Source organism: Prionailurus bengalensis, chromosome C2, assembly GCF_016509475.1.
Source record: "Prionailurus bengalensis isolate Pbe53 chromosome C2, Fcat_Pben_1.1_paternal_pri, whole genome shotgun sequence".
NCBI lineage: Eukaryota > Metazoa > Chordata > Mammalia > Carnivora > Felidae > Prionailurus > Prionailurus bengalensis.
The window spans coordinates 154,575,952-154,594,364 of record NC_057350.1 but is presented as its reverse complement, the minus strand read 5'-3'; the positions used below and the strand labels follow the sequence as shown (position 1 = coordinate 154,594,364).

Sequence of the window (18,413 nt, the reverse complement as noted above, 5' to 3'; positions counted from 1 at the left end):
GACACTCAGGGTAATCAATTCCTTATTAGTTTAATTGCACGTTTAATTTCTCTTGTGCTTATTTGAAGATTTGTTTTAAAGGTTCCTAAATTAGGTCAAACTTAGATGGTTTTACCATTCGAATAAACAAATATAACTAATATATAGTCAAGTTTGCCTGAGACCACATAGAAATTTAAATAACCAGCTTGATGATAATAACTGTCTGAAACTTCACACTATGAACATTATAATGGAAAGCAAAGAAAAAAGCCATAAATTTTTAAAAAGTGGGGAGAGATGATTTTCAAAGCCCCCGACACTCAACTTTTAAGCTTTTGTGGGCTAACTCCCTGTATGATTCTTTCCTAAGTGTCTAAAGGGAAAAAAAATATCTCCAGGGAGAAGCAGGATGAATTTATTATCTTTAAAAAATGGTTCTCCGGTAAAATCATTCTTAAGCTGCTGATTAGATTACTGTGAAAGCTTGTTAATATTCTCATAAATCTAAACTTTTGCAATTAACAAAAATATTTGATTCAAAAACAAGTCTACTAACTTACTGTAAAAAGACAGTAGATTACATCTACCAGTAAGAAATATAACCAGAGGAAAAGACCGTTTAAGAATTATAAACACATCAGTATCTAGTATACCAGATCATACTTGGGTTATTATAGTGTACTTTTATATATTACACAAGATAGGAAGAAAACTAGACTTAGGGAAAGTTAACCAATATAGACCTCAACATGAAAGATCATTTTACTGATGAAAAATCTACATATAACATACATACAATCTTACCAATACATAAATTACAAGCATTGCTTTAAGGTTTAAAGCACAATTCTTTAAAAAGAGATCCGTGTCTTGACACAATATACCAGCCTTTAATGAACAAACTCCCATGTATCTTGATTTACAGCAATGTATGCTAAGAAGCTGAAGCATACTACAAACTGTTAATCAAAATGCTGAAGTATGGTAATTACTATAAATATGATTAAGCAGGGAATTTTTCAAATCAGTAGCTCAATTTTTGTATGTAATAAAACTATAATTAGTCAACCAAGCCCCAAAGCAATTAACCCATTTAATAAACTGCTTTTTTAAAAAAAATACGAAAGTAGGAAAATTTGCAAGTTGAACCACACAGATGTCATCCCATAAAAGTCAACCTTACTATTTTGTGATAATTTTCCAAAATCAAAGGTCCTTTTATAGAAAAATAGTAAATATATATGTTAATAGATTAAAATATTCATGATTTTAGAATTGATTTAGATTGATTATAGCAATGATTTAGAGAAAGTATCACTTGCCAATGAAAGGACTTTGCCAATATTTTCTTTTTTCTTTTTTTAAAGGCAAAGGACTATATGAACACTGTCAAGATTGTTCAGGCAACAGTGCTGCAGAAGGCTCACACGCAGAAGCTGCTATCACAGCGCAAACAACTTAAAATACCAACCCTGTGGCTGCCAAGACTTCGAATGGACAGTGCATCCTCAACTCCCTGATAAGAACAGAAACAAACAGAGCATAAGTTTGAGGGTGACTGCATGAAGGCAATGAGGAAAAGCATCAGGGGCAAGCTTATCGGTTATTACAAACCAGAGAAGGTCGACGATGACTGGACCGGTGGGAATACCGGGCCCTTTCGGAATCTTCCTGGGAAAGGAGAAAGCACATGGAGAGTTAACCGCTGAACGGAGGCTTGTCTTTGTCTATCACAGCAACTGAGCAAAGAACAGTCGGTTAAGGTAAGAGCACAGCAGCATCCTTCCCATAGCAGGCAGGTGCGGACCACTCAGCTTCTGCAGCTGGGTTTGGAGCAGGCACATGCTTCGGGCAAAAAGAAAGTAGAAATAATCTTGGAAATGTTTTTATTTTAATAAGTGTATGTATGTCTGACCACTTGTAGAATGGAATCTATATATGACCGTAAGAGCACAGTATACCAAGATAAAAATAAGCAAGTGTACTTAACGAACAAATTGAGTTCAGCATTAAAAGTAGACTTTTATCTATTTTTTTTCTCATTGTGAATGTTCATTTATGCAAGGCAGGAAGAAATGTTTAATACAGAGATAGTTTAAGGACCTAAAAAAATCTGGGTCATAATTCTGTGCTCACAGAAAAGAATTTCTTCCTGTTTTCTTGCACCACTCAGAAAAGAATAACGAAATGTGCGTTGTTAACATGAAAAGCTACTTTTAATTAGAAGAAACTAAACAAATATTTTAGAGTTGGTAAAGTTAACTCAAGAGTCATGCTTTATGAAGACGGTAAAAACAAAGCAAAGCAAAACAAAACAACAACCATGACCACAGCCTAACAGCTGATTAAATCAAAATGCAATTCTAAACTTTTCCACAGTCAGCTATTAGCACTGGAGCATTAAGCCCTGCCTGCGTCTGTGAAATCAAATGACTAGTCCTAGAATCTAATCAACTGAAACAGTAAGGAACTTCTGATCTTTCAGAATTTCAAAGTCCAAAGTGTTAAAGTAATTTGCATTGACTAAGAATCTACACACAGCTGTCCAACTGGGTTCAGAGCTAATTAACACTGTCTTTTCCAAAATGAATCAATACTTCAACACATGGCACTGTAGCATGATCACTGCACAGAACACACAGATGTTGCTATGTCTGAGCATTCATTTCAAATACAGAAACAGTAACTCAGCAGACACACCACAATGCCGTATTTCGGTCACGAGCTTTCGGTCTCCTTCAAAAAAACCCTCCTGGTCGTCATCTGCCTTGTACATTAATGCATGTGACCAAATCTGTTGAGAAGTCTGCTTGTAAGCACCAGTATGATTCAATGATTCAATATCCAACAGGGTGTTCTGAACTTTCGGGAGTTCACCACTGATTTACATTTTTCTTATATAATAGACACACGCAATCTGCAAGAAGACAAGCAAGTTTCTTCCCTTCCCTTGATTATCAGGTTATAAACCCAAAAGTTTTGTGGGGCATGTGCATAAACCCAGAAGAGTAGGTACAGTTTATTAAGTGGTAACCAGTTCTGGGCTAGTTAGCTTTAAAGAACCTTGTACTCCACAAGCAAGTTAATTCTACATGCCCCTTCCCAGTCTTCTTTGGGGTACCAGGGCAACATACATAGTTTAATGTTCAATCTTCCCTTTACTCTTTATTTTTTTAAATATAATTTATTTATTTTTAAATTTCCATCCAAGTTAGTTAGCATATAGTCCAACAATGATTTCAGGAGTAGATTCCTTGATGCCCATTTAGCCCCTCCCCCCCTCCACAACTCCCCAGCAACCTTCTGTTTGTTCTCTATATTTCAGAGTCTCTTATGTTTTGTCCCCCTCCCTGTTTTTATATTACTTTTGCTTCCCTTTCTTTACCCTTTATTTTCATTCCACCTGCCACACAAGAGCACTTTTTTAAAACCTACCTCTAAAAATAGCACAGCCCATCAGAGATGCAGTAAAGACAGATGAATTCATATTTATTTTTAATTATACTACTATAAAAATAATTCTTAATAAGAATACCTTACGCAGCCTTTCTTTCTAATCCCATTTGGGAAAAAATGGCCTAAAAAGACCTTAGAAGACTACAGAATAACATGTAAACCCATACAGGCCAGTTAACATAAAGTGAGAGAATATAGTTTATTCCAGTCATAAACTACACCTTAAGCCAGCCCTGTCCACCAGAACTTTGTGATAAAATGGAAACGTTCTCTTTGTGCTAATATGGTAGCCACTGGCCACATGTGGCTACTGACCACCTGAAATGCTAGAAGTGCAACTGATGAATTTTTATTTTTAATCTAATTATCCACATATGGCTAGTGGTGACTGTATAAATAGCAAGGCAAGCTTAAGCAGATTTTTATTACGCCAAAAAAGACACAAAGCACATATTTTAAGAGGCTGCCATGTAGCACTACTTTTGTATAAAAAGGCAGGCATTTAAGTTGTTGTAAATTATTGACTTTGAATACTTCTGCACAGTGGCAAATATGAGAGAAAGAGAAGGAAACCCTTATATAAAAGACCCTAGCACCAACCCTAGAATTACTTTTAAGTGCTAGAAAGGTCCTGAGAGATTATATAGTCTGATCCCTTCGTTTTAAAGTAAAGGAAATCACAGCTCAAAAAGATTAAGTAGGAATCTACAAAGACAGAAAGCTGGGACTAGCATTCGGATATTCTGACTCAGTAGACCACTGAACCATAAAGAGACCATCCTTTCCTGGCTAAATTCACACTGATTATATAATAAGAGCATAAAGAAAATGGCCAGGTAGTCTGGCTTTTACTGAGAGATTTCTCCTTCTCTGGAAGAACAACCAGCTTCACTTCTCCCATATTTCTAGAATAGTATTTTAAATTGTCAATTGGCTTTTCCTGAATTAATAGCACCAGGGGCCAAGAGAAAAAAAAATTCGGCACCCTGTGTTTCTATGTACCAACTACAGGGCTGACTATCCTTCTCTTCCACCATCTGGGAAACCACCCGTTTTTATTGTCCTGGAAGTCCCTAGCATAAAGGATCCAAGGCGGCAAAAATAGGGCAGTGCCTGCAAAGATGCATATATATTTGTTCAAGGCTTTCTGGAAAATCGTTTTGATACATTCAAATTAAATTAGTGGAAATGAAATGTAGCCTGTTTTTAAAAGTTCACCTGATGAGGGGGTGAAGTGATTTTATTAAGAAAGAAGACCACAACCCCGTGAGGAGACCTGGCCATGTTCTCTGTCAACAAGTAATATTTAAGTCAAGGCTAGAGCCACTCCCTCAGTTTCAAATTAGGAAACCTCAGAAATGGCACGTTCTCTTCCAGGTCACCAACATGCTCCTGATGGGGACGCCCAGTTTACAAACGGAAACCCTGGCCACACGCTAGGACTATCTGGAGGCCCACAAAGACCGAGGCCCTTTCAGCTTGGTCCTTTCACCTCCCAACCCACTGGCAGACGTGGTGCTCTCCCCAACCCTTGAATTCTGGCTCTGCCAGGGGCTGAGCAAGTTGCTGACTTCACCAATCCTTCGTCACCCGACCCAGAAAATGGAGATGGTGGTACCTCTCCTATCGTGCGAAATGCTGACATATGTGAAAGCGCTCACACAGCGCTGGCATACGGAGGCGTACTCAGAGTTAGCATCCTTCCTGAGCCCCGTGCCCTCGCTTTCCCTGTTCACTTCCCAACATCCCCCCCCACCCCACACACACACACAGTGTTAAACTTAGGAGAAATTTCTAACACAGGAGGATTTTTCCTTCTGATAACAGACAATCCTACTTTTTGTATATGTTTGGTTTATTATACATTTATTATTCTTTATATTTTATATAGTGACTATTACATGCCAACTTCTATAGGTTCACAAACAGAAAGCAGTCAGAGAGACAGAGCTAAGGTGAGAAGTGAAAGGAAAAATTAGTTTGAAAAGAGTAAAAGCAAGTGTCCGAAGGGGTTAAGTGATTACTGTTCCCCTCTGAAACTAAACCCCATGTTCTCTGCAAGTCCCAGCTATCATTCAGGACTTGAGTTAGTCACCATTTACATTCTAAGCCTCCAAACCCGAAGACACTCCCCCTTCTGTGACAATCTAGTGCATTCACTGCCTGAACTGCACACATTTCACAGAGATTAAAAAAAAAAAAAAAAATGTTTATCTTCACGGCCTTTGAATATAAGAATCAAATATTAGACTTTTAATATAGGCTTTTCTTCTTTCATGGGTTTGTCGGTCTGCCCTAATAAAATCAGACAATTTAATTTTAGAATTATAATATGTAATTTTTAAAAATTAAGCTAATATTTCCATGGAAAATTTGCAAGCAAAAGTGATGTCCTTGAGTCACACAAAATGTTCCTAATGCAGTATCAGTAAGATAACCCAGTTTCATGCAGAAGACACTTTAAATAAAACCAATTAGGCTAGCTTTAGTAACAAGGGCAGATTCCATTCCAAAGTAACAAACACATACATGAGAACTCACTTAATTTTAAGTAACCAAACATCATCTTTCTCTCCTTTCTAAAATATCATGAGAAGTGTGATAAAGTTTCAAATCTGTAGATCAATACAGTCATAAATATTTTAATTCCAGATGTACTTCAAAATACCGCTACAGAAGGAATTTGCTGATAAAAATGTCTTGTTTAACAGCAATTAGTGGTTCCTAGCCCTTTAGGGGTCAGAGATTCCCTTGAGAATCTGGTGATCGTTAACACCTGTAAACATTTTATTAAAAATATCCATGTATTCAACACTCTGCAGATTTTCAGGCTTCCTGCTCCTCTCCCAAGCCTGTTCACGTCCTGGGTTAAGAAGCTCTGCAGGAGGAGACAGTTGGGGAAGTTACAACACTGAAAAAAGCTCAAATTTAGGAATGCTTCCTAAATACGAATATTCTACTGGTTCGCAATTTGCTCCTGTAACTAAAACATTGGGAACGGTGGTAGAGAAGACTCCAAAAGGAGCTGAAAGAACTGAAAACATAAGAGTAATTTCCACAGAAAATTAAAGAATGACTTGGGCCACCATCTCTCAATGAGGACATTTCTGCCTAGCGTTTTTTAAAAAAAGAGAAAGAAAGGGGGAGAGGGAAGGAGATAGCGGGGAGAGGAGGGGGGAAGGAGAGAAGTAAAGAAGGAAGGACGAATTTGAGGGAGACAAGAACAAACACAGAGGAAGAAAACACATTCATTTACTCAGTCTTCCTTGGTCAAGAGCACTCATGACACAAGTGTGAGGCTAGACTACGAGAGAAAATGGGTGGACTCTAAGTACACGTTTGGTCCACTACAGCCAGAAGAGACTCTCTCTGACCTTTAGGTTCAAACATGCCAAACACTCCTACTTGGCAAACGATTAGTCAATGTTTTACTTCAAGACTGTGTTATTTCAGCAACCGATCACAACATGCGGACAGGCAATCCTGGCCTACCAGCCACTTGTGAATCTGTCCCCATTTCCGGTCAAAGGAATAATGACAGTGCTACAAATACAAAAGTTTCATAAACTGAAGTTTCCAACATACTGCATGCTCTCAAAAGTCTTCAATCAATCATATACATCTTCCCTGAGGGCCAGTGATCATTAGCTCGACATAAGCTACACGTTCAAAATACAGAAAATCACTAAGTTCAATAAGGAAGAGATATACGGCCCCCTGTAGTTCAGAGGAAATGGCACTTATGCTTAGTAACAATCTCCCTATAATTTCCTATAATGCACTGCAACATTTTCATCTTAAGCCAAGACCTGCATTCAATATTTGAAACTATATATGAAGTTAAAAGCAGCGTATGTATCAACTGTTTTTGTGAATAAAGTCTACACAGTCCTCTGTAAACCATTAGCGGAAGATCCACCACCAATATCAAAATAAAGTGTTGAATACTACTCTGCAGGTGTTTTCCCCTTTATACCAATATGGCATCCAAAGTATTTTTTATGTGAATTTTCAGAGCCAGGTCAATCTCAGAATGGAAGGACTAAAAAAAAAAAAAAGAATATTTGTTTCATTTTAAAGAAGCCCAATTTCTATGATTTTTTTTTTTTTGCTTTTCTTTCTGATAAAGGTATATTCAAATTTATGAACTATAGAAAAGCATTAAGAAGAAAACAAAACCAATCAATTCCACCACTGACAAACCGAAGTATTGATAGTAAACATTTCTTTCTAGTAGTTTTTGACCCTATATATGGATACTAGTTTTTGTAACACACTATGGAAGTCCTACCAGTCAGTCTTACAGCTGGGTTTGTTTTTGTTTTTTTTTTTAAATTTTCTTACATGAATACTTTCCTCCATTATTAAATATGTTTAACAACTACAAGGTTGAATGACTTCACAGTGTTTTACTATGTAGATATCATTATACAATTAACCAAAACTCTAGGACAATTAGGACTATAGTAAATAACTTTGTCTCCTCTAAGCTGATTCTCCCTGATAGAAGTAAAGCACTTTTCATACCGTAACAACTTATTACAATGTACATAGTAAGAGCTGTATAGGTGTTTGCTGTTATTATTTAAAGGAAGATTACATTTAATTTGCTGACAGAGAATGGCTTGTTAAAATACACACATCAGGTCAAACTATGCCCAGTGTTTCAACATGAACCAGATATACTCCATCAGAAGGAAACTAGCCAATAAATAAATAAATAAATAAATAAATAAATAAATAACTCTGGAAAGAAAGAAAGAAAGAAAGAAAGAAAGAAAGAAAGAAAGAAAGAAAAAGGAAGGGGAGGGGAGGAGAGGGGGAGGGAGGAGGGAGGGAGGGAGGGAGGGAGGGAGGGAAGAAGGAAGGAAGGAAGGAAGAAAGGAAGGAAGGAAGGAAGGAAGGAAGGAAAGGAAATCAGTCAAGTATTGATTTCTTTGACACTGGCATGAAATGAGGAAACGAGGACCACCCCCAAATTACCTCTTTCTGTTGTCTCTCCAGTTCTCTCATGCGTATGTCTCTCGCTTCTGCCCGAGCGGCCCGTTTTGCTGCCAGCCTTGCCTCTGCCTGAAAAGTAATAGAAAGATTCAGCTTCATTTACAAACAACACTGACCTCCACCAGCTTTGAGGTTAAGGGGCAGATGGGACATGACCATTCAAAGGGGGTGCGGGGGGAAGAGACACCCTCTCTATCAGCTGCCTCACTCCGCTCCCGTGCACTCGTGTCTCTGTTCTGCCCCATAGTCTCTCCTGCGATCTGGGCCTTTCCTTTTAAGTGCTCGCTCTGATTCAAACATTTCCCACAACTCATTAAACGTCTTCTTACGTCTCTGCAAACTTGCTTTTTCCAGAATTTCTTTCCCTATCACTTCACTCCTACAAATTAGAAGCTTCAGAAGCAGTCTCTATTTCATCTTGGGCATTGCCAATATCCAGGCTCCAAGCACTGCCAATCCTCTACCGCTGAGTTTCTCGCACCCCAACTCAGCCTTCCTTATGCTGTTTCTGACCGACTGGGGAGCTCTTCACATCTCCCTCCCTTTAAACTCGTACGTAAGTCACATGCCATCGAATTCACCACCTACAACTCTACAATCTGGTGGTTGTCAGCAGTACAGTCACAAGGTTGCACAATGATCATCACTACTATCTGATTCCAGGATATTTTCCTCACCCCAAAAAGAAAGGCTATGCCCATTATAGGCACCCCTCCATCCTCCTCCTCCCAGCTCCCAGAAACCACCAACCGTACTTTCTGTCTCTGTGGACTTGCCTATTTTGGAAATTTCCTACCGGGGACATCATCCAATGGGAACTCATCTCTTGCTCGAACACTGCAACCTCAATGCCTTCGAATCCACCTACCTGCCTCCAGAATCCACCCTGTAATTCATCTTCTACCTGGTGACGGGACCGTCGATCTGCCTTTCAAAACACATTTCCGATCATGTCATTAAGCTGGCTCCCCCTCCCTTATGGCTAAAACGAAATACCACAGATTGGCACAAAGATAGGGGAGGGGAGGGCCCAGCACAGGTATAATTCCTCTCAGTCAGATCTCCCCCTCATTTCCCAGGACTTGCCCCACGTGCACTAGCTGCAGGCCTCCTTGCTCCATCCCAGACTCCAGTGTGTCCCATCGAGCCTCTCTTCACACACGGTCTACCTGGCGAGAGGGATCCCCTCTCCTCTTCGGCTAAAATGTGACCCGTTACGAAGCTTTTCCCCATTCCATCTACAGACAAACGTCTCTACTGTGGCTCTACGACACTGTATTAAAATTACACACTTCTGTCACTCCCACAACTTCCACGTCTCAATCAACGTCTGCTGAATAAACAGAAGAATGTCAGGCCATGGACCAAAGCACCGAGGAAATGACACAGGGAAACAGCGTGACCTACCACACGAAACGTAAAAATCTTCTCAATGATGTCTATCTGGCAGTGGTTTCCCCTGTTCTTGGCCACATCCTACCTAAGTCTGATTCAGATCACCCCCTGATAACTACAGCAGTTTCTTCTTCCATGCCCAAGTCTCACACCAAGACTCGGCCAATATTTAAAAGATCACGGTGAGGAAGCAATTGTGCTCGGTGCTGAGAACGCAGGGTAAGATGTGACATCTCTGCCCCAAAGTCTTCAGTCCAGCTGAGGGACGCAGAAACACAACGCTCCAGGAAGGAGTGCAGGAAGAACAATTAGTTTTGCCCCGCAAGGTCGCAGCAGGCTTCTAAGAAGAGGAGACAGCTGAACAGCTAACACTTATTCAACCACCTCAATTCTGGCACTTTCCCAGTCTGATTAACTGGCCTTTTGGTGACAAAAACCCTAAACTGCAATCTGCCAACCTCAAGCTTTAAACAATGACATGGCCAGGGCAATTAATCTTCTCACATGAATTTTTCATTGTCCTCTTATCTTTAAAAAAGCTATTCCTGCCTTCCTTACCCTTTTGACTAGATAGACACCACTTTCTTACTAGAGTTTGTATTTTATAGAAAAACACTTCAAGGCTAAGTTATGCTTCAGCAGATCGCACATACATTTTTAAATTAACAAAGTATCACTTTTCTAGGGAAAATTTTCAAACCTCCTTTTTTTCTTTTTTATTTAAGAAAAGCCAGAGCAATGTGTTGGGATTGTCATTTCCACGTTATTAGCTTTGTATTTGTGGCCTTCCTTAGAAATGTCTCAATAATGCCCACTTCATCCAAGATCTATGGCCCATTCTGTACAATCTATACTAAAATGGCTCACTATCTTTCTTTCACCAAGTCTAAATTACAGATAATTGAAATCTACTCTCTAATAAGGATTTCTTTTGCAATGAAAGGGCAGGGAACCTGGCTGCAGTGTAACAGAAAGAACACGGGCTTCACAGCCACAAAAATGCCCTTCCCTGTTCCTTATCCTCTGTCCAAACTCAGAGATGCCTCCCTTGGAGAGGGTACTGAAGAAGGTCACTAAACAGCAAGCTTAAAAAAAGGAAACAGGATTTAAAATTACTTTATCTTAGTATTTTTCTACACATTGCTAACAGATGCCTGAGGCAGAACTGATAGTAGGAACAGCAAGCAGCTACAGGAGATTCCAACCCAGCATTCAAAGCCAGCACTGTATGTGTGTACTGATCCAATGGAATAGACAAATTACAGGCACACACAGGACACTTCTAGGTAGTGACACTAGCATTTTCTCCTCTGAATCCTGCACGAAAGTTAGTACAGATTCGGCTTAACACACACTCAGAGATGGAAAATAAATGGGACATAACAATAAAGGATCACAAAAAATTAAGTTTAAAACAAAGTTGGTAAAAAAAAAAAAAAAAGTTAAACATGGAATTACCATTTGATCAGATCATTCCGTACCTGGGTACATACACAAAAGAACTGAAATCAAAGAGTCAAACAGATATCTATATGCCAACGTTCAAATCAGCCTTATCCATAACAGCCAAAAAGTAGAAACAACCCAATGTCCATCAATGGATGAATAAACGAAATGTGTTATATCCATACAGGAGAATATGATTCAGCTTTTAAAAGGAAGAAAACTTTGACATATGCTAAAACATAGATGAATCTTGAAAACGTTATGTTAAGTGAAATAAGCCAGATACGGAAGTACAAATGTTGTGTGATTCTAATTATTTGAAGTACCTAGAATAAAACTGAACAGTGGGGATAGAAAGCTGAACAGTGGTTCTAAGGGGCTGGAGGGAAGGGAGAAATGGGGAGTTTTTACTTAATGGGTACAGGGTTTCAGTATAAGATGATGAAAAGTTCTGAAGATGGATAATAGCGATGGTCAGACAACGACGTAAATGTACTCAATGACACTGAACTATATACTTAATGACTAAAATGGTAAATTATGTTACATATATTTTACCAAAAAAAAGTTAAAGTTAGCATAAGACATGAAATCAGAATTATTCAGGAGCCTAAATCATTTAAGTATTGCAGGGTCTTTAAGCTGATACATGACTCAAACTTTTTTTTTTTTTTTGAGAGAGAGAGAGAGAAAGAGAGAGCACATTCAGGGAAGGGGCAGAAGAAGGGGGGGAGGGGGAGGGGGAGGGGGGGGGGGGGGGAGGGGGAGGGGGAGAGAGAATCCTAAACAGGCATATGGTCGAATGCAGGGCTTGATCCCACAGCCCTGGGATAATGACCTGAGCCGAAATCAAGAGTCAGACACTCAACCAACAAGCACCCAGAAGTGCCATGATTCAAACTTTTAAAATAAACAGGAAAATTTAGGAACTGGAAATTTGGGTTCACAAGTTACCTGTGAAATCAAGCAGGTCAATGGACTAGGTTTCTAAAAATTTTTCTGATCATTCTGCTTTCAAATATTAGACACAGTAAGGCTGATTAAAGGAAATATGCAATCACATAAGTATAGAAATCTATTCTTCTTAGGACAATGAAAATTATAGTACAAAAAGTAAAGCTATATTTGGATAGATTTAAATCCCTTTCCTACTAAATTCTTGGGGCAAATGGAAAAAGAAAATGACAGCAGGAAAAATCATGGGACTCGATCACCCCTGGAACAAAACTGCTTTAGGCTGTGTTAATTTAGAAACATTCCAAATGTGTTAAGACATTCACTGTACTACTCAACGTAATAATTAGAATCGTACAGTGACCGCTAAGAAAGAACTTGGAGGAAAAGCTGAGAACTAACCACTATGGTTTGAGTACCTTCTACATTAAGGACTCTCCCTTTACCATGAAGATTTTGTATTATCCTCTTTTGGAATTTAAGAAAGTAAAAATATTGTGTGGGTTTGCAAGCCAGGATGGTGGCATCGTAGGAGGACCCTGTGCTTATCTTCACTCTAGAACACAACTAGATACTATCAAATCATTCTGAATACCCATAAAATCGACCTGAGGACTAACATAACAACTGCACAACTAGAGGGACAGAAGAGGCCACATCAAGGAAGTTGGAAATTTAGGGGCGCCTGGGTGGCGCAGTCGGTTGAGCGTCCGACTTCAGCCAGGTCACGATCTCGCGTTCCGTGAGTTCGAGCCCCGCGTCAGGCTCAGGGCTGATGGCTCAGAGCCTGGAGCCTGTTTCTGATCCTGTGTCTCCCTCTCTCTCTGCCCCTCCCCTGTTCATGCTCTGTCTCTCTCTGTCCCAAAAATAAATAAACGTTGAAAAAAAAATTTAAAAAAAAAAAAAAAAAAGGAAGTTGGAAATTTAGATTAAAACTTGGCAGGAGAAGGAGAAGGAGGAGGAGGAGGAGGAGGAGGAGGAGGAGGAGAAGGAGAAAGAAAGAAAGAAAGAAAGAAAGAAAGAAAGAAAGAAAGAAAGAAAGAAAGAAAGAAAGAAGATGGGATTCAATAAAAAGATACATAACTCCATTTTAAAATGGGCAAAGGGGGGCGCCTGGGTGGCTCAGTCGGTTGAGTGTCCAACTTCGGCTCAGGTCATGATCTCACGGTTGGTGGGTTCGAGCCCCGCGTCGGGCTCTGTGCTGACAGCTCGGAGCCTGAAGCCTGCTTCGGATTCTGTGTCTCCTTCTCTCTCTGTCCCTCCCCAACTTGTGGTCTGTCTCTCTATGTCTCTCAGAAAATAAATAAATGTGGAAAAAAAAAAAAAAGTTTAAATAAAATGGGCAAAGGATTTGACTAGGTATGTCTGTAAAGAAGATACACAAATGGCCAATAAGCACATGAAGAGATACTCAACATCATTAGCCATTAGGGAAATGCAAATCAAAACCACACTGAGATATTTCACACCCACTAGGATGTGTAAAATTAAAAATAAATCAATAACTAGTGTTGGCAAAGATGCGGAGAAATCAGCACCCTTAAACACTGGAAAGGTAAACGGCGCAGCCACTATTCAAAACAGTTTAGCAATTCCTCAAAACATCAACCATCTTCCACAGAGGCCTCATCTTCCCCCAGTGAAGAGGCTCTGTTCCCCTATCTTCCAATCTCTAGAAATGGAACCTTTGCCACGCTTGTTCAAGACCAAAGGTCTCAGGGCCTCCCACTTCCTAACCAAATCTTCCTTTATAATATCCCTTGGTTCCCACCTTTGCTTTCCATTCCAGAAGACTCCCCCTCTCCCAAGCAGGCTCTTACCACTTTCAGCCAGAATACTTCATTTCCTAATTCTAACTTCACTGTCTCCATCCCCACTCTCCTCCCATCCTTGCTATTCCATACTACACACTGTTCAAATGCTCTGTCTGCAACACCAAGGAACAAGTGAGACAAAACATCCCCACATAAAATATGATTAGCCATAATATATTTTGTGGTATCCAATGTTCAGAATTATCCTTACACAAATTTGGATTCTGTTGCTCCTTTGGTAAAATAAACGCAGGAGAACAGGCTAAAATAAAACTACTGTGGCTCCCAGTGGCATTCCAGATAAGAAACTCAACTGGAACCAATCCTGTCATAAATCTTCCATCTGTCCAGTGGGTTGACAAGTAAGGCAGGATCCATCCGATTCACTGCAGAGTGCTCACTGTTTCCTTGGAATACAAGTCACAAGTCAAATTTCATTTGGGACTATTTGGGGGGGGAGGGAGGGAGTTATGTTTACTTAAAAAAATAGCTTGAATCCATCATCCTAAGATTCAAAGGCAAGAAAATCAATTATAAGCTATATAACTTAATATAAATATAAATATACCCCTTCCGACACACACACACACACACACACACACACACACACACACACACCCTCTCCATGCTATGATGTGAACCCCATCTTCCCCAGGGATCTTGCCTCAACCATGTGATCTCTCTTCTCTGTCTTCACTCTTATTGGCTTCTTCTTCTCATTAGGTAGGTTCAAACTCCCTCCTATCTTTCAAAAACAAATAATGAACAAACAATCCCATCCTGGTTCGATTCTGCCTTATCTTGTCTTTACAGCCGACTTTTCTCACACCTCCTCCTCGTTTCTCACTCTCTCCACATGACTGCATTCTGGCTTCTGCCCCAATCATTTTCCCGCAACTGCCCCTGCAAGTCAGTCACTAATGACCTCTAACTACCAAGCCCAACAGGATTTTTCTATGCTTCCCGCGCTTGTCAGTTCTGCACTTCCAACATCCCTCACCACTCAATTCCTTCTTAAAACTCTCAGCTCGTGGCTTTCTGCAATACTAACCTCCCAGTTTCCTCACGACCCTCTGATCTCTCCTCCTCAGAACTTCTCATGAGCTCATTTTTCTCTACTAGCTCCTTAAATTTTAATGCGACCAAAGCTTCCAGGCTTAACTCCCTCTTTTTACTCTCGGCTCCGCAGCCCCCCACCCCACCCCAGGTGACACTGATGACCCGTACATCTTCTGTCCACCTCAGACTTTTCTCCCACTGTCCTGATCCAGCTGGCGATTAACTACTTGGGCTGTCCCACTGGAACCTGAGACTCAACGTATTACAAACTCAATCTACAGCCCTTCCTTTCAGCTGGCTCTTCCTCTTTCTGTTCCGGTCACCCAAAACCTGAGGTGAAGAATCAACATAATGCCCCTCTTTCTTTTTTTACGCCCCCTCCCCCCCACACATACATTAGGTCATTCAACCTCAACTGGGTAGCTCCCATCAAGACTCTCTCTCTTTACTATTCCTTCCATCCAAACTGTCCTCCCCATTCCCACTATCCCTGCCTTAACTCAGGCTCCTGGCAGCTCCAGCGAAGATGACTACAGCAGCTCCCCGGCTAGATTTCTGCCTCCTACCAGCCATTCTCCACATGGTAGCTAAACCCGTTATGCTACAAATCAAATCTGAAAAGGGTTTTACCCTTCAGTGGCTCCTCCACAGCTTGCAAAACCAAATTTAAACTCCGCGGCGCACAAATCCCTTCTCGATTGGTCCCTACGGTCTCCCTAGCATCTTCTCCTCCCATTCCCCAACCTCTCCCCAGCCATACGGAGTTATCACCCTGGCGGCTTCCCATATGGTTCCACTTGTTTCACACCCGCACGCCTGTAGAGCACTTAGAAAACAATACAGAAAAACCCGTAAAACAATACTGTTCGCGGAGCTATGTATGAGAACTTTTAGCACATAGACAGGAAGGGTATCTTATGATTTTATTACAGTAGTTCCCTGTCGGGTGAGAGGGGTAGGGGAAGACAGGCCTAGGGAGCGAAACAAAGGACCCTAGACTTGGTTTATAATGTCTTCTTTCTCCCTTCTTTCTCATCTTTTTTTAATCTGAAACAATTATCACCAAACATTATACTATTATCAAAACCTTCCTGCATTTAATATTTTCAAAGAGTAGTGCATGAAAACACACACTTCAATGTCTTAAAAAGAGAGAGAAACCTCTAGCTTTAAAACTTTTGTCCTACTGTGCTCATGTAACACTTTTCAAGGGAGGCAAATTAAAACTTTGTAATTTGACAGAATTGCATTTAATGAAGCCAAGTGTGGAGTTGCCAGCCTGCATGTATATCCATTAGATAAAACCCATGTAACTGGCATAAGAAGAAAAGACAAAATACGATCTGGATCTTTACAGACTATGCTTTAATTTCAAGAAACCTGAAACACAAAATTCTAGAAAGTGAAACATTCAAGGAAAATGACTAATTCAGGTAGCTAAGACTCAGAGTTTATTGTGTTTAATTTTGTTTATTTTTCCATGACACTCATGCCAAAAGAACCGTGAAAGACAAATTGAGACATAATATTTATTGTGTTGCTATGGTTTCCAGACTAACAAATAAAAATCATTACTCGATTTCTTAGCAACTTCCCTTTAGTCGAAAATCTCAGGTACCATTTTTTCTTAATTAAATCTTACAACGTAATTATGGTTAACTACTTTTTATAAAGTTTTTGGTAGTTGAAGACCAACTGTATAAATTTTTCTGGGCACAAACAGCTACACGTATTAGATAAAATCTAGGGATTTTTAAGCCATTTTCTTCTGATGTCGAACGACTATATACTCCTTTTACTGAGACCTTTTGATGGCAAAATATTCTTTTGTAATGAGAGAGGAAATTTAAGATTACAGACTTTACTACTGAGGTCTGAATATAACCTAACAGAGAGATCACTCAGGAGAACTGAAACTCTGGATCTGCAGTGACACATCTAACCAAAGGGAAATTACGAATCACAGTAGAAACACTTTGGGAGAAAAAGAAAGGGTGTTGCCAGTAACGTCTTCGTATTTAGGTTACTGATACTGTGCTGTTTGAACTTTTTTCTCCAAATTCCTGTAAGTCACAGGAATGGTAAAGATTATGACAATGAATGCTATACCAAATATATTTCAATCACACTGACACAAAACTAAATCTTGTTAATTTTGGTTAGAAGAACAAATCAAGAACAGGGAGATACTCAGAGTGACGCTGACCATTACAGAGCCAGAACTCTGACTCAGTTCCAGGGGTAAATGGGAAAAAAAATGGAGAGAGTTCTGAACTCAATGGATGCTGGTTGCATTCATGTATTAATGCCACTGGAAGGAATTCTAAATGACTAAAAACAACTTAGATTTGCTCTTTCAAAAGATTTGTCTAATAAAAACAGTAAGTACAGGGGGAGAATTTTTTTTTTAACTGAGTAGAAATAAAAATATAGTCACTCTCCAAAACTCTGAAAAATTAACTCACATTTCATAACCTTTAATAAATTTTTGAAGACCACTGTTGAGAACACTCGAAAGTACTTAAAATTTTTTTTTATAATGTTCATTCATTTTTGAGAGAGACACAGAGTGTGAGTGGGGGAGCAGAATCTGAAGCAGGCTCCAGGCTCTGAGCTGTCAGCACAGAGCCCAACACGGGGCTTGAACCCACAGGCCATGAGATCATGACCTGAGCCAAAATTGGGTGCTTAACCAACTGAGCCACCCAGGTGCCCCAAAAATATTTTAAACAAGAATAACTCTGCTTCCTATGAAGTCAGCTTTTCAGACAAATCTGATTTGCACAGAACAATGTGAACCAAACACAAAAGGATGATCAAAAAAGTGTCAGAATTAAGACTTGAGACTTGACCTTGAAATCCTTGGAGTGCTTTAGGACTCAACCTGAGGAATGATTACTTTCAACTCTATACTTCCTCCCTAGACAATCTCACCAATACTCACAATTTCAATTACCTTCTACATGCTCATAAGTCTCAATTTTTATCTACAGCCCAGACCTCTCCTTGGAGCTCTTGATCCACATCCACAAACTGCCTCTTCATAATCTCCACTTAGATGCCTCCCGGACACCTTAAATACAATACACATAAATCCGTGATCCTCCCTCTCCAAGCCTCCTCCCCACTTGAATGTTCCCTATCACCACCCAGATGATGCACACTCCAAACCTTTCCCTCTCTGCTACCCAAACACAGCCACTCACCAAGCATCGACTACTTACTTCTCCGTCCCAACCACCTCTCAACATGCCCAGCGTCCTACCTCTGGGCCAGGCCCCCACTGCCTCTGAAAGTCTCACGACT

At 39.9% G+C, this 18,413-nt stretch overlaps 1 protein-coding gene across 22 annotated transcripts in view; it reads right to left on the bottom strand.

The window, feature by feature from the left end:
• LRRFIP2 (LRR binding FLII interacting protein 2) overlaps positions 1 to 18,413 on the bottom strand; it is a 106,981-nt gene that overhangs the window by 59,970 nt on the left and 28,598 nt on the right. For 14 of the 22 annotated variants that reach the window (XM_043595779.1, XM_043595778.1, XM_043595784.1 and 11 more), the window contains 4 exons: positions 8,422 to 8,508; positions 6,931 to 6,981; positions 1,597 to 1,653; positions 1,454 to 1,498 (listed from right to left, as the gene is read on the bottom strand). In XM_043595779.1, coding sequence (XP_043451714.1) covers positions 1,454 to 1,498; positions 1,597 to 1,653; positions 6,931 to 6,981; positions 8,422 to 8,508 — 240 coding nt within the window. The remainder of the gene's footprint in view (positions 1 to 1,453; positions 1,499 to 1,596; positions 1,654 to 6,930; positions 6,982 to 8,421; positions 8,509 to 18,413) is intronic. The other 8 variants (XM_043595792.1, XM_043595795.1, XM_043595797.1 and 5 more) reach the window with 2 other exon arrangements.